General features: G+C 41.9%; 1 protein-coding gene across 2 annotated transcripts; it reads right to left on the reverse strand.

Annotated features, from left to right (window-relative positions):
• Positions 1–396: 396 nt before the first annotated feature.
• On the reverse strand, positions 397–25,877 carry grk5l (G protein-coupled receptor kinase 5 like). Of its 2 annotated transcripts, none has more exons than XM_029439246.1 (16): positions 25,422–25,877; positions 12,172–12,267; positions 11,428–11,540; positions 7,298–7,375; positions 7,014–7,111; positions 6,787–6,879; positions 5,926–5,989; positions 5,677–5,817; positions 5,310–5,500; positions 5,147–5,184; positions 4,945–5,034; positions 4,656–4,864; positions 4,335–4,472; positions 3,639–3,776; positions 3,397–3,528; positions 397–2,978 (listed from the first exon to the last, which is right to left on the reverse strand). In XM_029439246.1, exons 1-16 carry the CDS (start codon positions 25,471–25,473, stop codon positions 2,895–2,897), a joined length of 1,755 nt encoding a protein of 584 aa, XP_029295106.1. In that variant the 5' UTR covers positions 25,474–25,877; the 3' UTR covers positions 397–2,894. The 2 variants fall into 2 exon arrangements, with proteins under 2 accessions (XP_029295106.1, XP_029295105.1); XM_029439245.1 differs by lacking the exon at positions 25,422–25,877 and adding an exon at positions 14,426–14,865.
• Positions 25,878–27,075: the final 1,198 nt, after the last annotated feature.

A 27,075-nucleotide genomic window follows, 5' to 3' on the forward strand; every position in this document is an offset into this window, starting at 1 on the left:
TAACTCAAAGTGCATAAGCCTCATATATCAGCTTTGGCTGAATTTAGGAAATTATTTCTGGTGGATTTTGTCCCACATCCCACTGACATCACGTTACCGCGGGACTTTTTCGGGACAGGATGTGAAGGAATGATTACAGATTTTCACTGCATGATTATCGTGGCCAAAATAATTTACAATAACGATATTGTGTGTCTTTATAAAGAGAAATTGGTCAAGGTTATTAAAGTATTGCAAATAGGAAAAGTGCTAAACTGTAGAATTGTGTCACTGTAACGATGACAGCTTGTAGGAACTATGTATGAAAACAACATCTCATCATTTTCATGTGTTTGATCAAATAAAGGTTCTGTAGTCACATGGACAGAGAGGGAAATAACAGAGACAGGCAAACTGTGGATACTCAAACTATAGCACAGAGTTTATTGGGACTTGAAGGACACAGTGGGTTTGGCTTTCACATGCACTCAGCACTTCGCTGTACATCACATTAAGGAGAATTCCCTCATCAACACTCCACTTTTCCTCCATTTCTGACAAATCTGCGTGAGTCTGTGTGTGTTTGTGTTGACGCGTTCCCCAGCGAAACAAACAGCGCACGACAGTCAGAGAATAAACAAAGTGCTGATGGCTGTGTGGGCATTGTCTGGGAGATCATGCTAACAAGGAGGCACTTCAGTCTGATTCAGATTCTTTTTTTTTTGTTTGTTTCATATCAAGAACGCAGAGAAGAAAAAAAAAAAAACAGGCTTGTGTGACGATTAAAATTACTGCATGGATCAGCTTCCACTACCTCAAATAAGGAAAATATCACATTCTTAAAAAAGGAGCAGAAGAGTGAGCTCTTCTTCTCTTTCAACTGGCTGTGATGCTGCGAGAAGGCCACTTCTTTGTGTGGTGTTTGTAGGATCCTCTAGTGTCTCCTCCTCCTCCTCTGTTCTACATTAATGAGCTGGATTAACCCTTTAATGGTCCCACACAAAAAGATCAAATAAAACTGTTTTTGTTTTGTTTTTACAGTAAGAGTGCAGTCAATCCGTTTTGATTAGTGAGGGTAAAACTAAACAAATATACTGATATATTTGAACAATCATACAGTATAATCACATTAGATTTATCATACTGACAACAGTTTATCATCAGAAGACTTCGTAGCAATGTCAATATTCTGCTTTTGGAAAAACAGCTGTTCAAGAAAATAAAACCTTTACCATTAATGGACATTTCCACTGATTAGAGCAGGATTTTAAAATTAATTACATAAGTTATCAGACTTTTTTTTTCATTTACATCATTTCTTTCAGCCAGCCCTTTAAAATGACATTAAAAAAAACAGAATTATTCATGAAAACAGTACACATGCTAACTTCAACCATATAGAGCTCTATAGAAATGTGCACTTTTAAACAGTTGGGAAGACCATTAAAGGGTTAAGTCGATTAAAATAAAATTCAGATGAGATAAACCTTTCATGTAGCCGTTGATACCCTGTGGACAAGAGGAAGGCTCTTTAGATTTGTGAGGCATTTTGAAGAGCATGTTAAGTGTAAAGGGGCAAAATATAAAAACAACCTTTACATGTGACAAAAATAGCTATGCAGCAATATCTTTTAAATGAAAAAGGCATAGGGAGAGCAAGAACACTTCAGATTCGGATGTAGAAAACAAGCGGCGTGTGACAATATCGATACAACAATGTGCCTTAATGATCAGAGGTAAAAACATGTTTGAAGAAGAAACAGCATGACATTTTAAATTGTGCAACTTGTAAGTCGGGCTGAGTGCATGTGTTCCTCTCCGCTCCACGGGGACTGTGCAGAAAAAACTGAGCGAAAGAAGAGATTTCTGTTTCTGTACAGCATATTAATTAGTTTCCACATAATGTCAAATATAAAGTGACACTGTAAACCGAGGGAGACGTCTGCGTGTTGTACGGTATACGACGGTAACATCAGTGGAATGAGGTATGCAGAAGCGAAAGGGATACAGCTGTCCATACTTACACTTTGTCCATGCAATGAAAACACGACACAATTCTGTCTGTGTGTATGTCTATCTGATTGTGTATGTAATGTGTGCTTTAAGCAATATGATATGTCTGCAGGCTCATAAATAGAGAAAGTGTAGAAAAGGGATCGCACGTTGTGATCCTCCTGTGGTTCTAAACGAACGGCTGAAAACCTCCAAAGAAAACAAACATTAAATCAACATGACAACAGTATCACAAAACTAAAACTGTAATCTTTGGCCTGAGTGTACGCAAGGCAATGTACATTATGTGTTGAGGTTGTTGAGGTGATGTGTTCTGAATGTTTTAAGGAGTGATCTGAGGTATGGGAGGTGGAAATGCAGAGAGAGAATTAAGTTACAGAGTAAGAATCGGAGGGGTGTGTGGATAGATGGAGAGATACAAGATACAGGCCAGAAAGTAAAAGAACTGAAAATGAGTGAAAAAGAAATATCTTCTTCTGGAAACACAAAACAAATTCACCAAGACCCCATCTTCTATTCCCTGTGGTGGTCTTTATTATACAGTGGATCCCCTGAATATTAGCTTGTTTTCTATCCTTTTCTTTTTTCATCAACGTCAGTGGCTCTGTTCTATTAGTCCAACAATCCTGAGGGTAAGTAAGGTTTGTCCGAATATTTCCAAACGTCTTTGCAACATTGACCATCCCACTACAAATGCCCGGGGTCTCAGGGCCTGGTCACTTCCCACCCCCCCCTCCCACCCCCACCCCCACCCCCCACCCCATGGGCTGACCATTTAGGCTTTTAGACAGGCCGTCTCCGGCTGCTGCTCAGGCCCTGGCTGTGGACCAATCAGCAGCGGGGAAGCCCCTCGGAGCTCCTTCCCTTTGTGTGTGTGTGGCTCCCACACTGTCACGGTGCCACTAGGGGGCAGAGTTGGACATGGAGTCCACAGAGTTTACACTGGAAGACTGCACACGGCAGTGGGAAATAGACACCTCTGGTTGCTGCAGAGAAAGAGAGAGATGTGTCAGTTAGTTATGCATGTACCAGCATCCCTGTCGTGAAGGAAAACGTTTTCGACTTATCCTAGGAAGTATGGACACGACCTGAATCCGTTATCGACTTATCAACCATATATGGACGTGACCTCCATTTTATTTTCTCGTTTTGGTTGTGTGGTTTTATTTTTTTTGGATATTTTCATATTTCTTTGCACATTCCAGTTCCAATGTCTGAATGATTATAGAAAGGAGTACTTGGATTAATATGCTATTATCATATCATCAGTGGCATAAAATGGTCTTAAAATGACAATAATATCGCTTAACGCATATATTTCTGGGAAAATATATCATCCAAGAAACAAAGTTAATGTGACAGGAGTATTTATCAGTGTGTGTGTGCGTGTGTGTGATTACTTACATGCCTCCTGAAGATCCTGTCCAGCAGGCTGCGTCTTGGCGGCTCTGGCGGCTGATTCCAGTCCAGATCTGGAGGTCTCGTCCCTTGAGGCCCAAAGACATTCAAATCTCTGAAACACTCAGTTTCTATCATCTGAATGAGAGGAAAGAAAAAGGAGAGAAGAGAGAACATTTCATGAACTTTGTTTAGTGAGGTCTTCCGGCACCAAGCATTTAAAGATGTCACATTAAGTGCACACTTACCTCATTCTGCCATGGGATGGAAACACTGCCTGTAGTGAATTTGGAGTAGAAGTCGTTGTCGGTTTGGTCCAAATTTACTCCCTTGACTGTGGAGAACTGCTCTATGTCCAAAACGTCCTTACAGTACACTGCCCGAGGCTGGGAGAGGTCAATGACCACGAAAAAAGATGGGGGTTGAGAAGAAAAACAGAAGACGGATTTATCTAAACAGATCATTTATAATCATGGAATTTGAATTGCTTTCTATTTTGGACCATTTTAGGACTTAAAGGAGCCACAGAACGACCTGTTGTATATTAATTACTCAGCCCGTGCTACCTTGAGTACCTTTTAGTTTTTTTGCATGCTTCCATGGTGAACGGAGAATCTTCTTTACGCTTCCACATAAACAGCCCTTGCATGGAGGAGGTGCACGCGTGAGACTGTTTGTGAGGAAGGCTTTGAAATAGTGTATTTGGGAAGTAGTGAGCATATGACCGGACACATGAGACTGCACGAGTTGTGTGAGAGTTTGTAAACAGATGTTTTCATCTGATGGTTTGGCTGTTGTTAAACGGGGGTGAGCAATTGATGAAGAAATGGTCATTTTGTGGGCATTCCTTTAACTAAATGAGGTAAAAGTTGAGTTTCAGAATACGTCTTTGGGGCAGAGAGATTGATTTAAACATGCAGTGTGTACGGTAATATATTGCTCACATCAGGCACAAAGGGAGGCTCCACTATCCCAGCCTCCAGCCTCTTGAAGTTGATGTTTTTGAAGAACGAGTGGGCCTTGACGTCCGCTGCTGCGTCCGCCAGGCACCCCAGCCTCTGCTTAGGGTCTTTGGTCAGCAGCTGGTTGAGCAGAAGCAGAGATGAATCATTCATTTAGATTCAAGATTCAAGACTTTATTCATACTAATCACAAGGCACAGCAGAACGAAATGACGTTGAATCCGACTCACAGATGTAACACAAAATAAGTGTAATCATCATTCATCCGTCTCTCCGTACAAACATTTTTCCGTCCACGCTCACAATTCTACAGATAGCCTTGGTGTCCTCAGTAAACTTGTCGTTGTACTCCTCCTCTTCCTCCTGCACCCTCCTCTCCACTTCCTCCCGCTTCACTCGTTCTTTGCGGGCGCGGAAGGGCGATCGCCCGGCGGTCATCTCGTAAACGAGACAGCCCAGCCCCCACCAATCAGGACTCATGCCGTACTTTTCATTGTTTATCACCTCCGGAGCTGCAGAGGAAGGGAAACGGGTCGTTATGGTTGAAAGTTGGTAATTACTCAGGTGAAATGTTGATTGTAGTGTTTCTTACCCATGTAGCCCACAGTCCCCACCCTGCCTCTGATGAGTTCTCCGTCGGGCACTTTGATGGCCAGCCCCAAGTCAGAAATGCGGATGTGTCCTGCAGCATAACGGTGGTGAGCATGATGCAAATATTCAAAGTTCAGTGGATGATGAAGCCGTAATGTAAATGTTGTGCAATGCGATAACCAGTAATCGAAGCTGAAACTCACCGTTGTCATCTAACAGGATATTCTCCGGTTTCAAATCCCTGCAAATAACACAGCATGTGTTAAAGAACCAAAGTATCGATGCACAATATTCACAACTCATTAAAAAGAATCGAGAACGGAGCTGAACTACATCTGAAAATGCATTTCAGATATCCAGTGCTACCTGTAGACGATGAATTCCCTGTGCAAATGCTCCAGTCCACAGCAGATTTGAGCGGCGTAGAACTGAACCCTGTCTTTCTCGAAGCCCGGCGTGCCCATGTTGTAAGTGTGAAACTTCAGGTCTCCACCGTTCATGATGGTCAGCACCAGACACAGAGCGTCTTTGGTCTCGTATGCATACGCTAAGCTCACCTAGAAGTAGAGAAGAACACGTTACATGGTATAAAAAGTGCTTTGACGGAGCAACAGGCACAAGAGAAGAGAAGATCAACTGTATTGCCTGTCAGACAGTAAAACAGGACTAAAACTTTAAAAGCTACAATTGACAAGAAGAGTGTGAACAGGTCGCAGTTAGACGTTTTACTCACAACAAATCTACTGTTGACTTTCTCTAAAATCTGCTTCTCGTTGAGAGCCATGGACTCCCCTTTCCTCTTCTTTATCCTCTTCTTCTCCAGCTTCTTGCACGCATACATCTTCCCTGTAGCTCGAACCTGGCAGGCACACACCTGAGGCAGAAGAACAAAACGGTGTCTTGCACATTGCAGTCAAAAGTCAAAATCGCAATACTTTAAGCATCGTAATCAACATTCATCACCGTCCTCATCGTCTCTTACCTCTCCGAATCCCCCCTTCCCCAGCACCCGGTACTGCCTGAACGTGTCTTTAGTGATTGGTTGCCTGACAGAACACAGACACAGCAAAAATCCATTAATAGACCCTCATATAGTATCGATTAGGACAGAGATGTTATCAGCGGAACTCAATACCCTCCTGAGTCTATTTCCTGTACTGAGGGTGGGGCCTCTCTTACGCAATTTCACTTTCCAGACACGGATGCAATTAAGGCTCCTCTAAAAGCCTGCTGTTTACGTCTAACTGCCTTTGATATGCACTCTGCATAAAATATTTTCCTGTCCAGAGTCATCATACTCCTCTAAAGAGTCTCTGAAGGGAAGCGCCAAGTCTATCCAAGTCAAGTTTCTTCATTTGTTTTGTTCTTCAAACTAATTTAACGTTGCGGGAAATCACATCTGACAGTTATTGCACGCGTTTCAATCAGAGGTGCAACGCAAATAAGTATTAAACAATTACATTTTCATGTACTTCACTACATTTCAGAGGAAGAGATTGTACTTTTTACTCTTAAATATGAGAAATATCTATATTTCAAAGGCTTTTACAAAGGGGTTTGTTCCTATATCATTCATAGCCTGATTTATACAACAATTCTTCCTAAAAACATGGCGCAAATTAATTAAATGGCTGTTGGCAAGACTTTCTGATTTATGTAGCGACTCTAATATGTCAACAAAATAACCTGCTTTATGTTCAGATTTCTGCACATTTTTAAAATTTTTAACAGTTTAGAAAACTTGTAATACAAAAAAAAGAATTGTCTTAATGTAAGTTAACAACTGGTGAAGTTTCATGGTGATATCTATCAGTGTCCCACTTATATTAGCTTATTTGCGTACCTCTCCAGCATCTTCCACTGCAGGAATCGGTCAAAGTACATGCTGTTCTGGTAGTCCAAGTATGGAGCTGCACTCAGGTAGTCGTGGACGGTCCTGGTCCGACACAACAACAGTTACAACTGAGATAAAGCGAGCTAGAATTCAGGCAGCAGTGTCTTTGCTGTTTTGTTGTACAGAGAAAACAGGTGATACAGGTGAGAGGGCATAAAGACGGAGAGGCGACTCACTTGCGGCAGTTGATGAAGATCTCCTTACATGGACTGAGCTCGAGGTTTTCTCTGCACTGGTCTGCGAAAACCTCTGCTATGTCTACACGCTGAGGTGACTACATCAACACATGTAAACACACACAGTGACATACGCGCACAAATACACGAATACATTACTTTTTATTACACGCACTACCTGAGGAGAAACATACAGAACTGCTCATAAGAGCATCGTATTATGCACATAGACGCTGTGCAAACACTACATTACTACACCAAATGTATCAGATAAAGAAACTTACTTGTTTTGAGAGGAAAGTCTTGAGGATCTGGTCTCCTCTGCTTTTTCTTTTTTCATCAGGCGTCACCTCATAGTCTTCCTGTGCAGTTTTTTTAAAATAGATAATATTGATGAAATGCAAGCAATGAATTTACTTCATCCTTGTGTGCGTCATGACCCCCATGTATCACAGTAATGCCTTTGTGGGCGCCACTTTCTAACAAGTCACATTTTATAAAGATGTATTAACTATTATTAATTATTTATAGATCAGATGAATGAGACTTTATCTTTACAGGTCTTTAATTCATCATAAAGACCCTCCCACTACACTGTTTACTAATGCATTAAATAACATTTTTATTTTTGTTTCATATTAGAAACTGACAAAAAAGAAGGGATTTTTCACAACCTGGCAACCTAAAAGTTTTTATTAATCTTATCTATTAAAAAAATTGATTTATTCAAGATTAATGTACCCATTAGTTGCAACTTTATAAATATGGCTTATTAGATAGCCTACCTATTTGTGCCATATACGTTATAGTGCCAAGCCAAGAGCGACTTTAAGGACCTCAATAACCTTTATTGAAAATAAAATACGAAACGCAAAAAGTGTTTTTTAATCCTGTAACCAGAATAAATCTCTCCTGAGACGAGGGACATGTTACACATACACATACTGCGTTATTATTATATGTGTATGATAATCCACCTGTAAAACATTTGTTTTATGTCTTCTTAATACCTGTACTTAAAATGCATCTTCCTATTGCTCAACTGTATGTTTCACCCCAATAGAAAGAGTTACTAAAAAAAAGTACTGATGATGATTGATGATCCTCCCCCCCCCCCCACTCTCCGTCTTTCTCTCTCTCTGCTCTCCAACTGTAAAAAACTAAAATGCCAAACTTCTGTCAAATTCTCTCCCTCCCGTTCATGAGAAAATAAGAATTTGAATTTGTTGTTTATTTTGTAGGATGGAACAGCTGCTGTTTAGTGAGCACACACACACACACACACACACACACACACACACACACACACACACACACACACACACACACACACACACACACACACACACACACACACACACACACACACACACACACACACACACACACCTCTCACTCTGTGTGTTGCTGTCACTCTCACATAAACACATGTTGCTCTTGGCTCCTTATCTCAACATACGACGCTGTTGACACAAACAGGTTTTGGACGTTCTGAACATATTGGATTCTCTCGCAGAGGCAACGACATGAAGAGCGCTCTGACGCATTTCATAGCACTTTTAACTTCTCTAAAGAAGAAGTGGGAGGGAGGGGGGGGGGGGGGAGCAACATGGCGTCTGTACTGCACGCTGGCCCAACGCTTTCTACCAGTGGCTTTTGTCCAACATGCTCCTGCGTTGCCTGGCAACCACACAGTAAACACGACGGGATTCCTTGAGGTCCTGGAGTGTCACAGTGTGTCACACCAGCGTCACCAGCTTTCCACTACAAAACACACACACACACACACACACACACACACACACACACACACACACACACACACACACACACACACACACACACACACACACGTATATATTCAGTGCATACACACATAAGCCTCTGAGCTTAAGGACAAACAGGCTTTAAAAAGCCACAGTGTCACTGACACTTCAGAACAACGCCAAAAGAAGTCCAGAAATAAAAACATACTGCATTTACAAACTATATAGTAGTATGAGAGGCTCCAGAGAAATCATACACACACACACACAGTAAATGAGCTCCCTGACTTCCACCCTTTGCCAAAGGAAAAAGTAGACGCCCCTTTAGCCTTTTGGAAGCAGAGGGGATCCAACACACACAATTGTATGCACACACACTTTCTCATGATGTAAGAGGAACCACTGGAACCCCCAAAGCACATTCCTTCCTCTGTTGCACACACCGAAACACACAATTCCTCTTCCTCCGTGTTCATGCTTTCAAGTCACACACACACACACACACACACACACACACACACACACACACACACACACACACACACACACACACACACACACACACACACACACACACACACACACACACACACACACTTCAGAAATTTTTACCGTGACCAGGTACCTAATAATAGGGACATAACACTCAGAACAGGTTTTTAACATATAACAGTTCGTATTATTTGAATTAAATATATGAAAATATATTTACGTTGCCTTTTAGTTGATGGTTTATCATTTAAAATGTGCGCTTTCATTGCTTTGGGACATCAGATAACTGCACGAAGTCTTACAAATAGGAACTTCGAGTTCAGTACTTTCTCGTTCTCTCCTGAAAGTTGCGAGTTTTCTTGAACGCAGCATTATATACTCTGTTATATATCGTTTCTGGAAATGCATGATCACTGGATTACATAATAAAACGGTTTCTTACAACTGCACAGGAATCATATGTTATTCAAATCACTTGAAATACGAGCACCTGCCTGGTTGTAATCGCCCTCAGGCCTGGAGTATTTTCAGGAAAGTGGTGAGTATAAAGTTCAACACAGAGCATGGCCTCAGAAGTCGTCACATGGATTGCAGAATTAGTGCCAGCATGTGTTTGGGATGAGTCCCTGTTAGTGGTTTCCCCCTCGCAGAGGGGTGATGGTCATTTTTTTTTAGGGCTGGGTGGTTGAAGGGGGCAGAGAAGGGTGGGGATTTTAGGATTGGAGGGGGTGGTGTGGGAAACAATGCTGTTCTTTCTGTCCTATCACATGCCTGCAAAGATATTCTGGGCATAGATAAAGACTTAAATGTGTCATGTGGGAGCTATTCCGTCTAGACGCAGAGAGAGATAGGAGGAGGGGGGGCAACAAGCCGGGTGGATGGGGGGGGGGGGGGGGATCTGGCTGGTTGAATAATCACTACTCAGTGTAATTGTCTCTTCTGGCTGCATGACCCAGCATCAAGGTACTTTCAAGCTACGATGGAATAAAAGTGAGTGCACTGAAAAAAAGGATGGGGGGGGGGGGTTTCCATACCTGCATTCATCTACTCTAAATAGCCGATAAAGTCACACCTGGGAACATTGGAGGAATAGACCATTCGCCCCCCCTCTGTTAGTTACTGTTGCTACGCCTGTCAGGCTTTCCATTATGCAACAGTTCATATCTGTTTACAACTACAAGGGCACTCTGAAAGCGCAGACCCCCGCCAAGGCCAAATGCCCTATAGCCTATATTGTTATTGTTAACGAAAGTGAAAAGTAATATATGTATTCGCCCTGTGGTTCACCTGTGCTTCAAAATGTATTGGTGTCTTCCTCGGCCCACGCTACACCCTTCTACACCGCTACACCCTACACCCCTGTTGACAAGCTAATAATGGGGACAGATTTACAGACTTACTACTCAGAAATCTTTTTTTAAACAATGGGTCCTTGATTCACACAGAAGTAAACGAAAGCTGCCTTCTCATTTCAACTAAGGATTTTGTTGGCTGAAATCACAACTGTTGCTGTAGCTAGCTAGCATAAGCTAATGCTAACGCTACAACTCTTGAGTTGGTTGAAAATGATTTTTTAAATAATGTTTCCAGCTGATTCCTTAGATTAATTGTTTTGATGTTTGTATTTTCAAACAGTATGCTTCACTTCTTCAAGAGAAAAGTCTAAACTCTGAAGTCTAAACTCCCCAAAACCAAGTAAAGAGCGGGGCAGAGCCGCTATCGTCTCTCTGCACTTCCATTTTGGCACGCACAAGGTTGATTATGTAGAGTAGATGTTATTTTAACCTGTAGCCTAACCAGTAAATGGCACTAAATAATGTAGATAGCTAATGACCTTTGGTAAATAATGCTAGTCTAAGTAGTTGCTCATGTTTTTTTGCCCCACCCACCATCCTACTTAACATACCAAGTATATTAGAGAAACTGGAGAAATCCCAAGCTTAACAGACCTGCTGGTCCTCGTTAGAGCTGGCGTTAGTGAATGGTCAATTAAGGTTTAAATTCTTTGTTCACAGTCACAATATTAAAAAGGAAAAAAAACATTTCTTTCTGGGGTTATTCAGGGATGTGTAACGGCTAACTTCTGGTAAAGGTTGCCCACTCAATGTGTGTGTATGTGTGTGTGTGTGTGTGTGTGTGTGTGTGTGCATGTGTACCATTGCGTCCAGTAGCTGGATGCATCGTTGCAGTTTAGGTCTGGTCTCACAGTACAGACGGAATAGAAGCCGTCCGATAGGCTGTTTCTCACAGATGCTGACATAGTCCCTCTCTGAAGAAATAAAAAAAGCACACACACACACACACACACACACACACACACACACACACACACACACACACACACACACACACACACACACACACACACACACACACACACACACACACACACTTTAAAAACACCCTCTCTGGAAACACCATTAGACAAACACAATTGCTGCGGTCGAATAGTCAAAAGAAATAATTACGTCCTATGGTCTTATCTTAACCACTTTTCCTTGACCTTGATGAAAAACGTCATGAGGTCAAGGAAAGACTTGAAGGAGAATTCATAAGGTCTTAGGAAAAGACAACCGCGGTGCTGAGATAATCCGACTGCACTTACACTAAACTACATAATTATGTGTCGGCGTGTGGTAATGACGTGGGTCTGTCACCATAAATGTCGCTGCAGCAAGGAATTGTGGGACGGCATTGTCTTTCGTAAATGATGGTCCAGTGTCCCCTACGCTAAAGGACATAAGAAAGGAAGCGATGAAGCACCTTTCCTTGGCATTTAGAAAATGGGATCAGCTATTATCCGGGCTGCAACTTAGAAACTTCATTTCACTCACTTAGGGACCTTCCCAAGCAAAACAGAGTATTCGACCGCAGCCGAAGGTGAGCACACAAACACGTACCGATGCTGTTTCCCTGCTCAGTGCACTGGCTTATATGGGGGAAGCGAAGGATCTCCTTCCATTTTTTGCTCCTCCCTTTCCGCTTTCCTCCTCCACCTGTGGCGACAGAGAAAAACAAGAGGTGAGAATGTTGTAATGAGAGAACTTTATAAAGTTGTCAAAGTTTATTTTCATCAGCGAGGAGAGAAAGAGGAGAGGGGTTGTGTATATATAATTCATAGATTACGTCTCACTTCCTCCATAAATCTCTCCTCTCTCTGCTGACTTTCTTTCTCACTCAGTAGTTTTTCTGAAAGTTGAGCAGTGTGTGCGTGTGTGTGTGCGCTGTGTGTGTGTGTGCGTGTGTGTGTGTGTGTGTGTTTAGGCAGAAATCTTCCCATCAGAACCCGGGACTTTGCCAGACTGGATTCCACGGCTCTGAATAATCATGCATCAGCTTCCTGCAGCAACGTAACACCACCATGAACAAAAATCACTTAAATCCACATCCTTAGATCTTTAAAAAAGGAGAATTGCTGTGCAGTCATCCATTAATGCAATTTATCTTGCCTTAAACTTGCCTTTCGCATTTGACCGCCTCCACATTTGCATGTTAAAACCACCTCTGCCCTTTCCTCTCTTTTACTGTTTAAACACAAGTGTGAGAACTTATTTCTCTGTTTTCCATCCATTCCAGCTTGCTGTGCCTTACGTCATGTTCCTCTCAGTTTTATTTCTTTCTTAATGCGCGAAGACAGCTCTAATGCACGGACAGGGATTTCCCTCAACCAATCTTTGCAAGTGTGAGCTGCTGTGAGAGGCAACATTGAGAGCATGAGCGCAGGAGAAGCAATGACAAGCGGACATCTTTAAGTAATAACCCAGGAATGTGAGACACACTACGTCATCTTGGAGCCTCTGAGTGAAAGCTTTCGCAGTTTCCCCATCAATCCCCCTGCATTACTGCCTCATCCTTTCCTCCTCTGCTGTTTGAAATGTGACGACGTTACACTCACTTGGACTTAAATGCAACTCATTTAAATTACACCCAACAATGTGAAGATTAAAGACTCAAATTGGCTTGTTTTGGTGTAGTATTAGACGTCATACAGGCCTCATGTGTTACTCATTATGTTCTCATATCAAACCGTTATAGTGAAGCTGCTGCTATTTGCAAATAAAAGCTAGAATATCTATTTCTTGTGGCCAGCAGATGGATTGTTAATATTTTAAATATGATGCCACCGCAGTCTCATGAGTTTTCTTCTTTTTATTTCCATCTGGCATCTTTTGCCACCAAAAGGAACAAATTACATATTTTCACAGCTATTAGAATTTCAACAGATTTTAAAAAGATGTTGATTTTTTTTTTTTTTAATGCCCATATTTCTTCAAGTATTTCTTATTTTCTTTGCATAAATAGATGCAACGCTAGATGCGCGACATTATACAGAATCAGTCATGGACCACAGGCTGCAACAATTAATCAAAAGGGAAGACAAATTGCACAACCGACCATGCGTTAGCCCCACCCCTCCAGTTACTACTGGCGAAGTAATGTAACACACTGTGTGCCAAGCCTGAATAGAGCTTTTTCTAATAGCCTAAGTAAACATACAAAATATTAAGTGTTTAGTAATTAATTCGGGATAATGTGGTTCCTAATGAAAGCTTACTACTGTAGGCAGTTTGCCACAAATGCAGCTTATGTTAGAGCAGACGAACACCTTCTCAACCATCATTTGTAATACAAAATCCACAAAACAAGTTGTTTTAAGACTTATAGAAACCCTTATACAACTTCAGTTAGGATATGTTTTTACATAAAGGACCCTGCGTCACCACAGATGACACACAGAGCGTTGGCAATATCACCATGGACAAACACGGAGCAAGAATGTATTAATAACCCCAAGTCAAAATAAGAGAATCATTAACTCCCAGCACCTGCTCCTCGTCAACATTACTGTAGACCAAAAAAAGCTATAAACAGGCACACTTTCCTTATTTTAGCACCAAATATTCTCTGAGAACAGTTAATATGTAAAGTAACGCTCCACGGCAAACCCTCAGCGCACTCCGCTGTGTGGTCCAATATCTAAATCTCCTTTAATAAGAAACTTGACGTCTGCTGTAGCAGTGCAGTGAGCGGCGAACGTAATTAACCGCAGGGGTCACCATGCTAAAAATGAACGCTACTGTAGGGCATTTGTGGTTAAAAGCGTCCACCAAATGATTTCCTGTGAAGGGTCAACGGCATGTCAAATAATTGTACCAAACATCTGCGCTCCGCCCAGGCATTCAACCTCTGCACAATGCTGAGACAACCACAAATAACGTCGTTCCTCTTTGTTTCTTTTTGTCGCATTCTCTTTCATTCTCTTTCATTCTCTTCCTCATTCTTTTTTTTGTTTCCTGTAATCCAGTTTTGTTTTTATTGTCAGACTTTGTTGGCGATTTTCTCCCCGTCACCTGTACATCATCGCAGCCAGCCAATGACTGACCTTGTTTGTCACTTCAGGCCCATCAACAGCCTTTGTTTTAGGGTTGTATAAGGTTGCACGTTTACGGCTTTATGGGCCCTCGGTGTCTTGTGGCATCCCTGATGTCTGCGGCCTTAAACAAATACAACCCTTAATCAGTTCAGAATTCTGCAGTACATACTGCTGCATTGTTGGTGGCCGTCAGCTGTTGTATATCTGCTCACTGAAGGGGAAATATTCCGGCGGGGTGAAACAAACTAGGTCTGGGGGGGGGGGGGGGGGGGGGAGCACTGCGATAATAACATCATGGCATGAAGCTACAGATTTAAAACAAAGTGTTTTATGTGCAGATCTGGGTTCATGTTTACCAAAACTGGGTTAATAAAAGATTGAATAAACTCATAAATGTCGTTCACAAACTCTCTTGCCTTCGCTCCCCCATGTCTTTCTTTCTCTATCAGACGGTTCTCATGCTCTGTCACTTACACACGGGTAAGAAATATGCACTGCGCCGTGGGTACGCTTGCACACAGGAACTTGTCAGTCTAATTTGTTCCATGAGGGCAGTGTGGTCGCCGCCCTTTATTTATGTTTCTGCTTAGCAGCTCTGACATCATGAAGGCATGTCAAGAGAAGCAAAAATAAGGTCAGAGAGGGAACGACATCCGTCTGGCGGGACACCAGGGGGTTACCGGCATCCCAAACATCTGTGTGTGTCTGTGTGTGTGTGTGTGTGTGTCTGTGTGTGTGTGTGTGTGTGTGTGTGTGTGTGTGTGTGTGTGTGTGTGTGTGTGTGTGTGTACAGCGTTTCTACTGTAACCTCTCTCTAGTAATGTCCTCATGCTCAATTTAACCGACTCGGGCAGTTCAGCAGGCCCCATCCATCCACACATTGAAAAACCTCCCTGCTTAGCTGTGAGGTTATATTCATAAAGTGTTGACACACAAAAGAATCCAGAACATTTACAAAGTGTGTAGCTCACACACACACACACACACACTCCCTCACACAAGGTCTCTGAGGTTTCAAACACCTCACACTGTCACTCCAGACGTGCAGTTAGACCCGCTGTGGACAACCAGTCGAAACCACATCCTGAATCACACGCTGTGCATCTGGCATACATGTAACAACAACATCTGCAACAGAATGTGATGCGAGAGCGCTGGCAGAGAGGAGCTGTGAATATGATGTGCTATTCTCCACACCTACTCTGTGCAAAAAGTGAGATTTCTCTAGATTTCTGTGACTCTTCGCACACATCTCCTACGTGCGTCGACCTTAAATTTAACTCTTGTTCACAAACAACTGATTATCTCTTTCTGATTATTGCTCATGCTCACATCATCTCCTTTGTCTGATCTGTTAAATGTCGGCCTCACGCTTTAGTCACAGGTGTGGTCAGTGAATCTCTCAAACAATGTCCAGTTAAAGATTATAAATTTGGAATTTATTTGCATTTGAGATGCAGGTAAGGGCTGGTGTTTTTGTGAATGCAAAACACGAGTGGTAAACACACAACAACAAGAAGAAGAAGAGACATTTGTATTGGCACTCTTTGTTAAACATCCTCTTCCTGCTTCTCAGTGCTCTGCAGAGCGACTCTCACTGTCATACGGTTTTGACTTTTTATCGCAAGCAACATCTAGATGACTTCGTGCTAGATATCCATCTCCTGTAAGACAAAGACAGAGATAGAGTTGCTTTAAAATAACGCTTTTCCAGACGAGTGTGCGATTGGGGGTTGTGCAGCAAATGTCTGCATGTTGCTACAGTATGTATACAGTATGAGGAGGGAAGTAGAGATAAATAAAGATACACGGTAAATAACTAAACACCAGTTACATGACTTGGACTTGAGCCTTTTGACTTGAACATACTTGACACCTTCCCCCAAGCTCAACAGTGAAAAAGTATGTCATTTAAAAAAGTGAACCACGATTCAGTTAATTTCCCTTTGTTTCCTGCATCAAGTAACGTTATCACTTCATTCCCAGCAAATCTAAATTTAATTTCCCAGCTCAACTTTGCTTGAACCAATCCGACAGCATCTAATCAAGTTTCAGGAGAAACCCATGAAGAACTAACTACGTTACTGGGCGCCAGTTGGAAAGAATTATGCCAAAGATAATTTTGTCTGCGTGCAAAAAAACGCAAAAGTTAAGGACTTGGGTGCAAAGACTTGGTCCCAGCTCTGCTTAATATATAATATATATACCTGTACAAGCTAATGCAGTCAACATAACAATAAGTCCTGTATGAGGTTAAGTTTTTCATTGATTCAACGCTATTGTGCATTATGTAATAAACTTGTTATTGAAAGGAGGACATTTTAGGGTTAGCCCTCAGGTTTAGTTAAACAGTAGCAAGTGTGTGTTTGTGTGTGTGGTCTGTGTGCCACAGGAAGCAGAGGGAAACGCTGCCCTGACCTGAGCAGAAGGGGAGGACTATAGCAGGAAGAAGCTCTTTGTTGCCCTTTTCCACCATGATGTCATGTCGGTCCAGTCGCCATATTACCATCCCGAACGAGCCTCTCTGTCCACGTATTCCTCATTATCGCAATACTAACGGTATGATCCGGGCTGTAACATCTGCTAATGCTCTCAAAGCAAACAACTGTGACGTACACCTTTTACCTGGCAACATTCGGCAGCTGCTGGGGGGGGTCACATGTTAAATCACTTAATGAGGGGTCGTAAAGTCAAAATCAGTCATAGACAATAAAAGAGAGATCTTATCAGCACTATAGTGCACAGCTGTGCCCCAACACAACAAGTGTGCTGTGTTGACAATAACACCTGAATCGAACTTGACCTTAAAAATGTTGCTGCAGCATTAAAGCTACATAAAGTATATAAAAGTACACTGAAGTAGACTTAACCCACGGCTAAAAAAGTCAAAGGAAGTAGTATTGAAGTATATTTACTCATGGACAAAGTACTTAAAGTGTGTTTTTTCTGGAGTGCTGATGTACTTCACATGCTAATGGTACATCTTAAGTGCTCGTAAAGATATTTTAAGTGTAAGAAGTGTACTTGACTGCAGCATTTTCAGGCATCAATATGAAGGAATCACATAAACTTAAGTACAAGTTGTTTTTTTAACTAATCAGTGTATTTTATGTACACTTATGTATAATATATATATATATATATATATACACACACAGTGTATATATATATATATATATATATATATATATATATATATATATATATATATATACACACAGTGTATATGTATTATAGGTGTATTAAAAGTTATCTGAAAAGTGGATTAAAATGTATTTCAGAGTAAAAAAAGAATTTATTTTAAAAGTACAGCATTAGTAAGAAATACAAAAGGATGTACTTAAGTATATTTAAGTAAGTCAAGTACACTAAAATGTTTTTGAGTATATCTTTAGTAGCAAAGATACATAATTAGTATACTAAGTATAAAAATAGCACAACGTTAGTATGTGTGCACAAGGAAGTATACTTCAAATATACTTAAAATGCTGCTCACAAAGCCTTAAGAAAAAAATACACAACTATTTCCGTGTCCTTGTAAACATTACAGCTATAAATAGCACCCAGTCCAAGGGCAGGAGCAACGTGCCAACACAAACGGAGGTGGTCAAACCGGTCCATGACCTCAAAGCTGGTGGACTGTGACAGTTGTCACTAGAGTAACTGTGTTTGTGAGTGTGTGTGTGTGTGTGTGTTCATAAGTGAACAACCGTGTGCAGAAAGGTGATCAAGAAGAAAACTTGCAAGTGCAGAAATCTCACAGAAGGCAGCAGAAGGCACACACTTTCTGTCTGTCATGTGCCACAAGTTTCCTGTTCTATAAATACAGGGGGGGGGGGGGGGGGGGGGGGGGACATTCAATAGACTGAAATTATATAACCCACCAGGCTGTCGGATCAAAGCACCACACACACACACACACACACACACACACACACACACACACACACACACACACACACACACACACACACACACACACACACACACACACACACACACACACACAGCCCAGGGCATGCTGGGTAAAACATGCTGTTTGCTCATCCATAAAGATCCAGGAGGACAGAGCATAGTCCACGTGAAGCTAGCTATAATGGGACGCTCCTGACACGGTGTTTGTTCACTTCAATAACAAAACTTAATGGCAATGTAATCCTAATCTCTGTGAGGGATGATTTTATTCCCTCTCGCTCGGAGTGAATGTCTGCAGTGAGAAACATCAAGGAAAGTGCTTCCAATGAAAATAAGAGATCCAACTTATCAAACTGATGGATCACACGGTTCGCTGTATTTGATAGATATTATTGAACACGGGTGTGTGTGTGTGTGTGTGTGTGTGTACAAAACCCATCACTGAAATAGGTTTGAAGTGATTGCATTGCGCTGTCTCTATCCTCTAGAGAACATGTATTTGTTGTCCTCACACACACAAACACACACACACTCTTCATGAAGATGCTTGTTCCACATCTTGCTTCTATGTTGACATTCTATGTTCTTTTTGTCTGTTATGGCAACATCTCAAAATAAAATAAAAAGGTACTCGAGTGTGTGGTGAATTGAACTGCTGAGAGAAATCTGCTGTTTCAGCTTTTGCCCCATTTATCTGCTTCTTTGGGGTATTTTGGATTTACTCCTGGGAAGTTTTGTTCATATTTTCTCCCTATCATTGCAAACTCACAGCAAGCTTTAGGGAAGAGCAGTTGCTGTCCGAGATTTATTAGTTTTTACAATATTAGAAGTGATAAACTCCTGTTTTTCTATCCCTCTCAGAATGCAAGTAAAAGAATCCCCAGGCCAGTTCCCATAAATAATCTACAATGGCCCATGTGGGACTTCAGTCTCATACACACATGACCATTTCCAGTCTAAAAACATTAACAAGGTGAAAAGATCTCATAGTTTTCATTCAACACATTTTATTAGCTTAAACTATATGGCCTCATGTCATTTCAAACTCTATAATGTCCGACCATGTTGTGTGTGTGTGAGAGTGTGTACATGAGTATGTTGAACAAGTGCATAGCTCCTCATACAGCAGGAGACATGAGGGAGGAAGCTTTATACGCTACAGTATTGATTATTCCACAGTTAATGCACATCAAATATTCATTGGATGTTGCATTAAAGAGCGCAGGAAGCTCATCTTAGGCGGCAGATTCGTGGAGACACAATAAAATGCTGCATAAGTAAGTAAGTAACCTGTACGTCTGACATGGGGGGAAATGATATCATCCGGCTGCTCAGAGCATTCCTGGACTACTTCAGTGACGAGCAGTTAAAAACTCACTTTTTTCTGCATCCACTTTCCCTCAGCCCACCTTGTCTACTTTCTACTTTAGATAATTATCTCCTATATTTCCCAGAATTCCACTCAACAACCCCCGGAGAACAGGCATGAACTTGTTGCATCCAGCTGAGTTATGTATACTGTATGTGTGGGTAGAGGCAGCAATAACAATAGAGATAGTAAGAGCCAGAGAGCTGAATTTTTCTACTCAAGAAAAATGAGTCACACTCCTACTCAAAACACAGCGAGCCTTGTGGCGTGTTGTCGATGGAGAAATTGATATCGCTGCATCTTCTTTGGTTTATTTCTCCATCTTTAACTGAAGATGGGGAGCCAAGGAAAAAAAAGAACCTTGTGCTTTAATTCTGAAGGATCCACAAAAATATTTAAAAAGTGTTGATGCAGAATGAATGACCTGCATGAATAAGAACAAAACGGGTCCAAAAATGAAAAGATAGATTCTTTCCTTTGCCGTCTGAAAGGTGTGTAACCATCATACAGATCAAATAAAGTGTAGACTACAATTCATAACTTTTAGGCCTATTCATATGTAATAAATATCAGCTGCAAAAGCTTGCTGCCAGGCATGTTAACATACCCACAATGCATCTTAATTTAGCTTCGTTTTAGCATTTTCTAGTTTGCATAATTGTTGAATAAAAGGTAAATGAACGAAAACAAATTCTTCCACCGACTGAAAGTCTGATTTGACTGCCAAATAATGTTTGGACAGGAGTTATATGGAAGCCTTTGTTTCTGCATGTGGTAACAAAAGAGGAAGAGGTGCAGACAATAGCTCTACAGAAAGTCTTAATCAAGACTAAGAGTCTACTGTCATGCTAGCAACATAAGGTCAGATAACATTCACCATTACATAACGGGCTGCAGCCGGTATAATGCATCTTAGTTTAGCTCGTTAGCATGCTAACATTTGTTAATTAGCCCAAAGTACAGCTGAGGTTGATCAGAAAGCCATTAAGTGTTTGGCAGAATCAAATATTGAGCTGATAATGGTGCTAGTTCAAGGGATCACCAACATTATTACTTGTTCATCCTGCGGGAATCACAAATGGACGCCACTAACATAAATAATATTTATTTTTGTGGTTACCAGTTACCCTGACTGCCAGTAAGCTCTGTGGGTCTTATGTTGCAGGCTTATGTTGTTTTTTTTTTTTTTTTAAACATACAACTTTTGCTTTAATATTCAAAGTGAATCACGTCTGAGCGAAGTGAGACATCTGAGATGTGTAAGAGTGGGTCACAAACAGCAACAGACTGTCTTCACAGGTTTTCTTTTCCTTTCCCGTCAGAAGAACCCAGTGAGAAAACTACAAGCTGGTCCCCCCCCCCCACACGTGCATTTTACTCTCCCTTCCATTAAGGCTCTTTACCAAATAAAAGTCAACAGCATTATGTCATGGCCTTCCAGAGGAGTCCTGGGGGAGGAGCACTCCTGGCAGTGTGGAAGTGGGAGAGAGCCTACTGTATATTATTCATACGGACTTTACCAAAGACCTGTGTTGCGTGTGTTTGACACGGTTGCAGATTCAAACAGGTTACCTAGCTCAAGTGTCAAAAACATTCAGTCGGTCCCAACGACAGCAGCTCCCCCAGCTTGCTGAGACTTGCCGTGGCATCACATGATGGAGTAACACCATCCCGACTCCCACCCCCCCTGCAGCAGGAGCTCGAAGAGACGGTGTTCAGAACCCACACAATACCATTTCATGTGATCTTGTATCACACGCATCTTCTTATAGTGTTCTGATCAGTTGGCTTGTGATTTGTGTATGTATGAGAACATCCTCTTGAGTACAATGTGGCCACACACACACACAAAACAACCTGCATCATTGGTTTCATACTCAATCTGAACCTGGGACTCCGAAAGTCCTAGAGTCAAGCAGGGATGACAGATTTAAGTTAACATAGCGTTGGTTCCCTCAACAATAAAACAATGTCATTTTTTGGGATTATTGCAGAAAATTTGTGGCAAACAATGTTTACGATTGAAAAAACACCCATCCTAGTTTCTCAGAGTCCAAGGTGATGTTTTCAAATGTCTTGTTTAGTCCAACCCACACACCAAAAACACACACGCACAAAAATAATAATGAAAATCAACAAATTCCCACATTGGAGAATCTGCAACAAAACACAATTTGGGCATTTTTGCTTGAGAAATTACAGAAACGATTAAACAATTATCCAAATAATGACACACACACACACACACACACACACACACACACACACACACACACACACACACACACACACACACACCACACACACACACAAACACACACACACACACACACACACACACACACACACACACACAACACACACACACCTGTCGATTAAAGAACAGCTGCCATGTCCCCATCATCATCATCATCATCATGTCTCACCTCAGTTACCTGGGAATGAACTAATCCTTCAATCCTCAGGTCATTTTACCATGAAGATGTCAGTGTGCTGGATGAAGCACTCCCCTGTACTGAATCTTACACCAAATGTGACAGAAGTGACTTTTACTTTGTGCAAACACAACCTCCAAAAACACGACAGCCTAAATGCAAAAGCCAGCAAGCATCGGAGTGGAATTCAGTCTCGTAGCCCAAACTAAATACCCTGGCTCTGCTACAGCGATTCAAGAGAGGCATCTGGATGCAGCAATGCAGTTTTTCGCCCTTACTCTCATTCACTTCGACAGCCGATGACGTTCGCTTGCCTGGCTTGGAATCTGCGACTGCTGCCAGCAAGAGTTGTGAATGAGGAGGCCGGCAAACACACACACACACACACACACACACATATAATAAGCCCAGGGTCCACACTGATGTAGCTCTCGTCAGAGCAGCTGGGTTCAGGTTACATTTAAACAAAGGAATTCACCTCCACATCTAAATCTAAAGTTTACCTTGGTATTAAACCTGCTCACTCTGTCAATATATGTCAGCTAACATTAAAATGTCAGATCCAAGCAGATCTCACTGAAACAAAACAGCCATAAATAACTTTGCAGAACTTCTTTTTAAACTGCTGTGACCCCCAAAGATCCTACAGGTAGCAAAGCTTTAAGATTTACTGCTGCTCTGACATGGTTAAACGTCTCCTACTGGGGCAGTCAGATGATACTCAGATGACCGTGCAGGAGATCGGGGTGTTTCATTTCACTGCATACTCATCATCCATAAAGTATCTTCCGCAGAGACCGGAGAGCAGCGCCACAGGAAGATGGAGCTCGGATGGCAGTAGCCCACTCAGTTGGTTATGTAACGATCAATTTGATTAAATAGCTTATGGGCTGCATCTAACGGATAGTGTATAATACCATTTGGCTTTATGTAAGACAGCGGTCACTTAACGTGATGGTTTAATATGATCAGAGCTGCTTCTTCTTCCCCTTTTTGTTTCCCCTCGATGGTAATCCATACGAGTTACATTTGCCACGCTGTCATTAAACATGAAACAGCATATTGATCGTAAATCCTCTTTGATCCACAAGTTTTAACCGAGTCCCAGCTGGTTTTAATCTCCCATCTCTAGGTTCTCTAATCAATGACGAGTGCTCACAAGGTCTTGGTGGTAAAAACCCAGACCAGCACTGATCTGTCTAACACAGAAGAGCCAAAGAGCAATGGAAGTTGGCATGGGGGCCTGTTTTGACACTCCTGGTCAGGGGATATCAATCACTTTTATTTCTACACTTCGCTGCCACTCGCACTGTTTTACTGATTTGGGAGGTGCGAGGATGCTGGAATAAAAAACACAGCAAATATTGCAATGGAAACTGGGCCTTCCTGCTGTGGACAGAGGAAACATGCCTCTTGCTTCAGCTCTGGCTTGAGATGCACTCCCATAAACAAAACAGGAGTAAACACTCTTTTATTCGCTCCATTCACATCCTCTCACTGTTGCTGGTATGTGACCTAAAGTAAGCCTCTGTGTGTACTATCCTCTGCCATACGTACGAGTGAGAAGTTACCACCAGCACACAGGGATCTCTTTGGCACTGGGCCCTGTAAGATAAAACCTCTAATGATTCACACGGTTAAAAAAGGACACTCACAACAACTTGTGACACATTTCAGTGTGTGCAGTGCAACAAATTTGAACTCAACTGTTGATCTACTCTCATTTGTAGGGCCATTGATCAAGCTGCGGAGAAAGTTGTGCTTCAGCTATTAACTCAAAGAACCTTCTCATCCCTTAATGTGAAATTGTAAAAGGCCCTTTCTCTCCCACACACAGGGGGCAGGGACTGGATGAGCACCAATGGAGCTGCTGGGACAAGCCCGATCTGTCATGGGTCATTAACTGTTCTTATTAATTCATGAAGCTTAATTCACCCGGCCCAGTCGTGCTCTGCGCCCCATAAAACAAAACGTCCAGATTGACCCATGGGTAAAATTGCATCCTTCGTTAAGGGTTTTGACAGCATGTCAGCTTCCTGTTTCACTTCATCACTCCATTAATTCCCATGAAACTCTCTCTCTGGCCTCTGCGCAGACTAGCAAACCTTTTGTCTCCCAAGTATGTCATCGTGTGAGATAAATGGAAGGATCTGCCAGAGGCGCGCAGTCTTCTCCTGCGTCACCCCGCAACTCCACAGAGACTGTTGCCACATGAAACCACGTGCTGCCTGCATCCAAACTTGTGTGCACTTGTGAGTGTGTGTGTGACACAAACCTTACTTAGAATTTCTAGTAGAAGGTTACGCAATTTATTCTGAATTGTGACACATACAGAGTTCAAAAGAAGTATGCTGCTGGGGTTTAGTTTTTTTTTAAGCCATTTGTTACCAGAAGACTTTATGGTAAATATTCATGGCGTCAGACTGTATAATGTTTACCTGCAGGCCTTCCTCCTGCCCTTAGCACCGACCTATAATAACACTATATACACCTTTATATTCCAGACTAGTACATCTGGCCTTCTCAGACGTTGGACTACACTGATAACCAGTCCTTCTGTGCAGGCCCCATACATAGATTTTAACAGCAGTCACATCATCATATCACGGTTCAAATAGCAGCCAGCCTCCACTCGTGTATTCTCTCTCTGTATAAAGAGTTATCAGTGTGTGTCTCGGCACGTATAATGTTGCGAAAGCGCGCATTCATGTGCACAGACAGCGAAAGCAGGATGTGGGAGGCAGATCTCCCCCCTTTGCATATGTGGGATAACGCATAGGATTTTTAAAAATCAGTAAGAATAAAAATGACTGATTTTAGGTTAGAATTTATCACCAGACAATGAGACGTGTTCATATTGTTGGTATTATTGCATACGAGTCTTTTTCTGTTGCATCTGTAGGATTTACCTGCTGTACAGAGCCCTACAGACCGCAGGCGTACCTACTGCCGTCATCATTACGATTATTTCTACCTTTTCTGCATATTGAGCGCAAAATGTGACACAGCCAGGCCTACTTACTATTTGCACTGAGCGGTTTTTATGTGCCAACTTACCCTCTCTCGCTTTTAGCAGTACAGTGTTGGCTACTATGTTCTCCAGCTCCATCAAAAAGAAAAAAAGATCCTAAATGCAGAGGTTTTCGGTTCACAGGCGTCTGCAGCGAAAACAACGTCCTTCAGCCTGAACGCTGTCTATATTTTCTTCACTCCTTGTCGGTATCCGAGCAAATTTCACTCATATCAAAGTCGTAATGGATAAAACAGGATGTCATAGATTTGCTTGCAATGTAAACTGGGCATGGTTCTTGTTGTGGGCTGGAAGTGCGGTGCTGCATTTCTACTCCAATCCCCCCAAAACCATTCCATGCGTAATTTGGCTGCGGAATCACTCCGACGCAGAGAATATTCAAGTTGGAGGCACCGATGTATGTGAACCGGGTTCTTTACAGCGGTACACCAGGACACTACCAGCTTTACATTACAACAGCAGGGGTTGGTTGAGCGAGGACATCAGCGCGCCCCCCTCCCCTGTTGGTGCGTAATCAAAATGGGCTGGGCCTCTCTGTCACAGCTGCATCAAGCCAGAGACAGAAACAACTCCACCAGAAGTGAAGCTAATTTGTCAGCAAAATAAAAGCGTATTAAAAGTATTTTTTCTAGCGGTGACCTGTGGTGCATAAAAACCAGAAACACAAGTTGAAGGATGAAAATAATAATAAAATGCTTACACACATGCGGAAATATTACAATTCACTTTTCTGTCTCCTCCACTCCCTGAAGCTGTTACAACTTTCCACATCAGTAAAGCAGCTACGGTCCACCTGCACAGGTGTTTCCACTAGTTACCTGCCAGATAACTGAGAACACCTGTGAGGGACTTCTTAGTCACACATTATATCACCCAAAATAAATACACCTCTGCTGAGATCCTTGTTGTAAAACCACATAAATACTGTACCTTCTCTTCTGCCTCTTGGTTTAAACTGTACATTTTGGCCCCTGTATGCTATGTGTCCCTGGAAGGCCCGTTCAGGAAACCACTCATTTACATATGGGGGTAAAATTAGCTAATTACTGTATAGTAAATATAGAGAAAGGGGGAAAAGCATAGACTGTATGGGGAAAAGGCAAAGTCGCCCTCTGGTGGTAGAATTTCAACATGATGAACTGCATAACAGAAATGTCCTACTATGATTTATACTTTGCATTAGGCAGCCTCTTAAGATTTAACATTTCTAGTGGCCTTTTTCACAGAAGAGATGCCAAACACAGGGGAGGACACATCGTTCGTTTAGTGCTTCTGCACGCTGCTGAGATTTACAGATAATGCCACGACCCATGTTTACAAACTAAATGTACTTTTAAGTTTTTATTTCTACAACCATTGTTCGTGTGTGCCATGCTCAGGTCAGTAGGTTCATATCTTCATGTCTTGTTGGTAACACACCCTGAGATTCCAAATGGAAACATATACTTATAATATAGTAAATATGACAATTAGGGACCTTTATTTTGAAGGTTGACCGGAATTCATACGGTTTTAACTCTACATCTTGACATCTTTCTTTCCTTTTTTTTTTTTTGCATGAAGGCTGCTGTATAGTTTTCACTGAATAAATACAAACTCAACATACATTGAATCTCGGCGGAAGACTAATGCACGTGGTACCACGATAACTCGTTTAAGAGACCACACAGTAGGCCTGAT

Source organism: Cottoperca gobio, chromosome 9 (assembly GCF_900634415.1).
Source record: "Cottoperca gobio chromosome 9, fCotGob3.1, whole genome shotgun sequence".
NCBI lineage: Eukaryota > Metazoa > Chordata > Actinopteri > Perciformes > Bovichtidae > Cottoperca > Cottoperca gobio.

Coding starts and splice junctions, on each gene's coding strand:
- grk5l (XM_029439245.1), bottom strand. CDS start 14,528: ATGAAAGAGAATGCGACAAAAAGAAACAAAGAGGAACGACGTTATTTG. Junction 5,818..5,925: donor GGAAGGGGGGATTCGGAGAG/GTAAGAGACGAT, acceptor CTTCTGCCTCAG/GTGTGTGCCTGCCAGGTTCG. Junction 4,865..4,944: donor GGGGACTGTGGGCTACATGG/GTAAGAAACACT, acceptor CTTCCTCTGCAG/CTCCGGAGGTGATAAACAAT.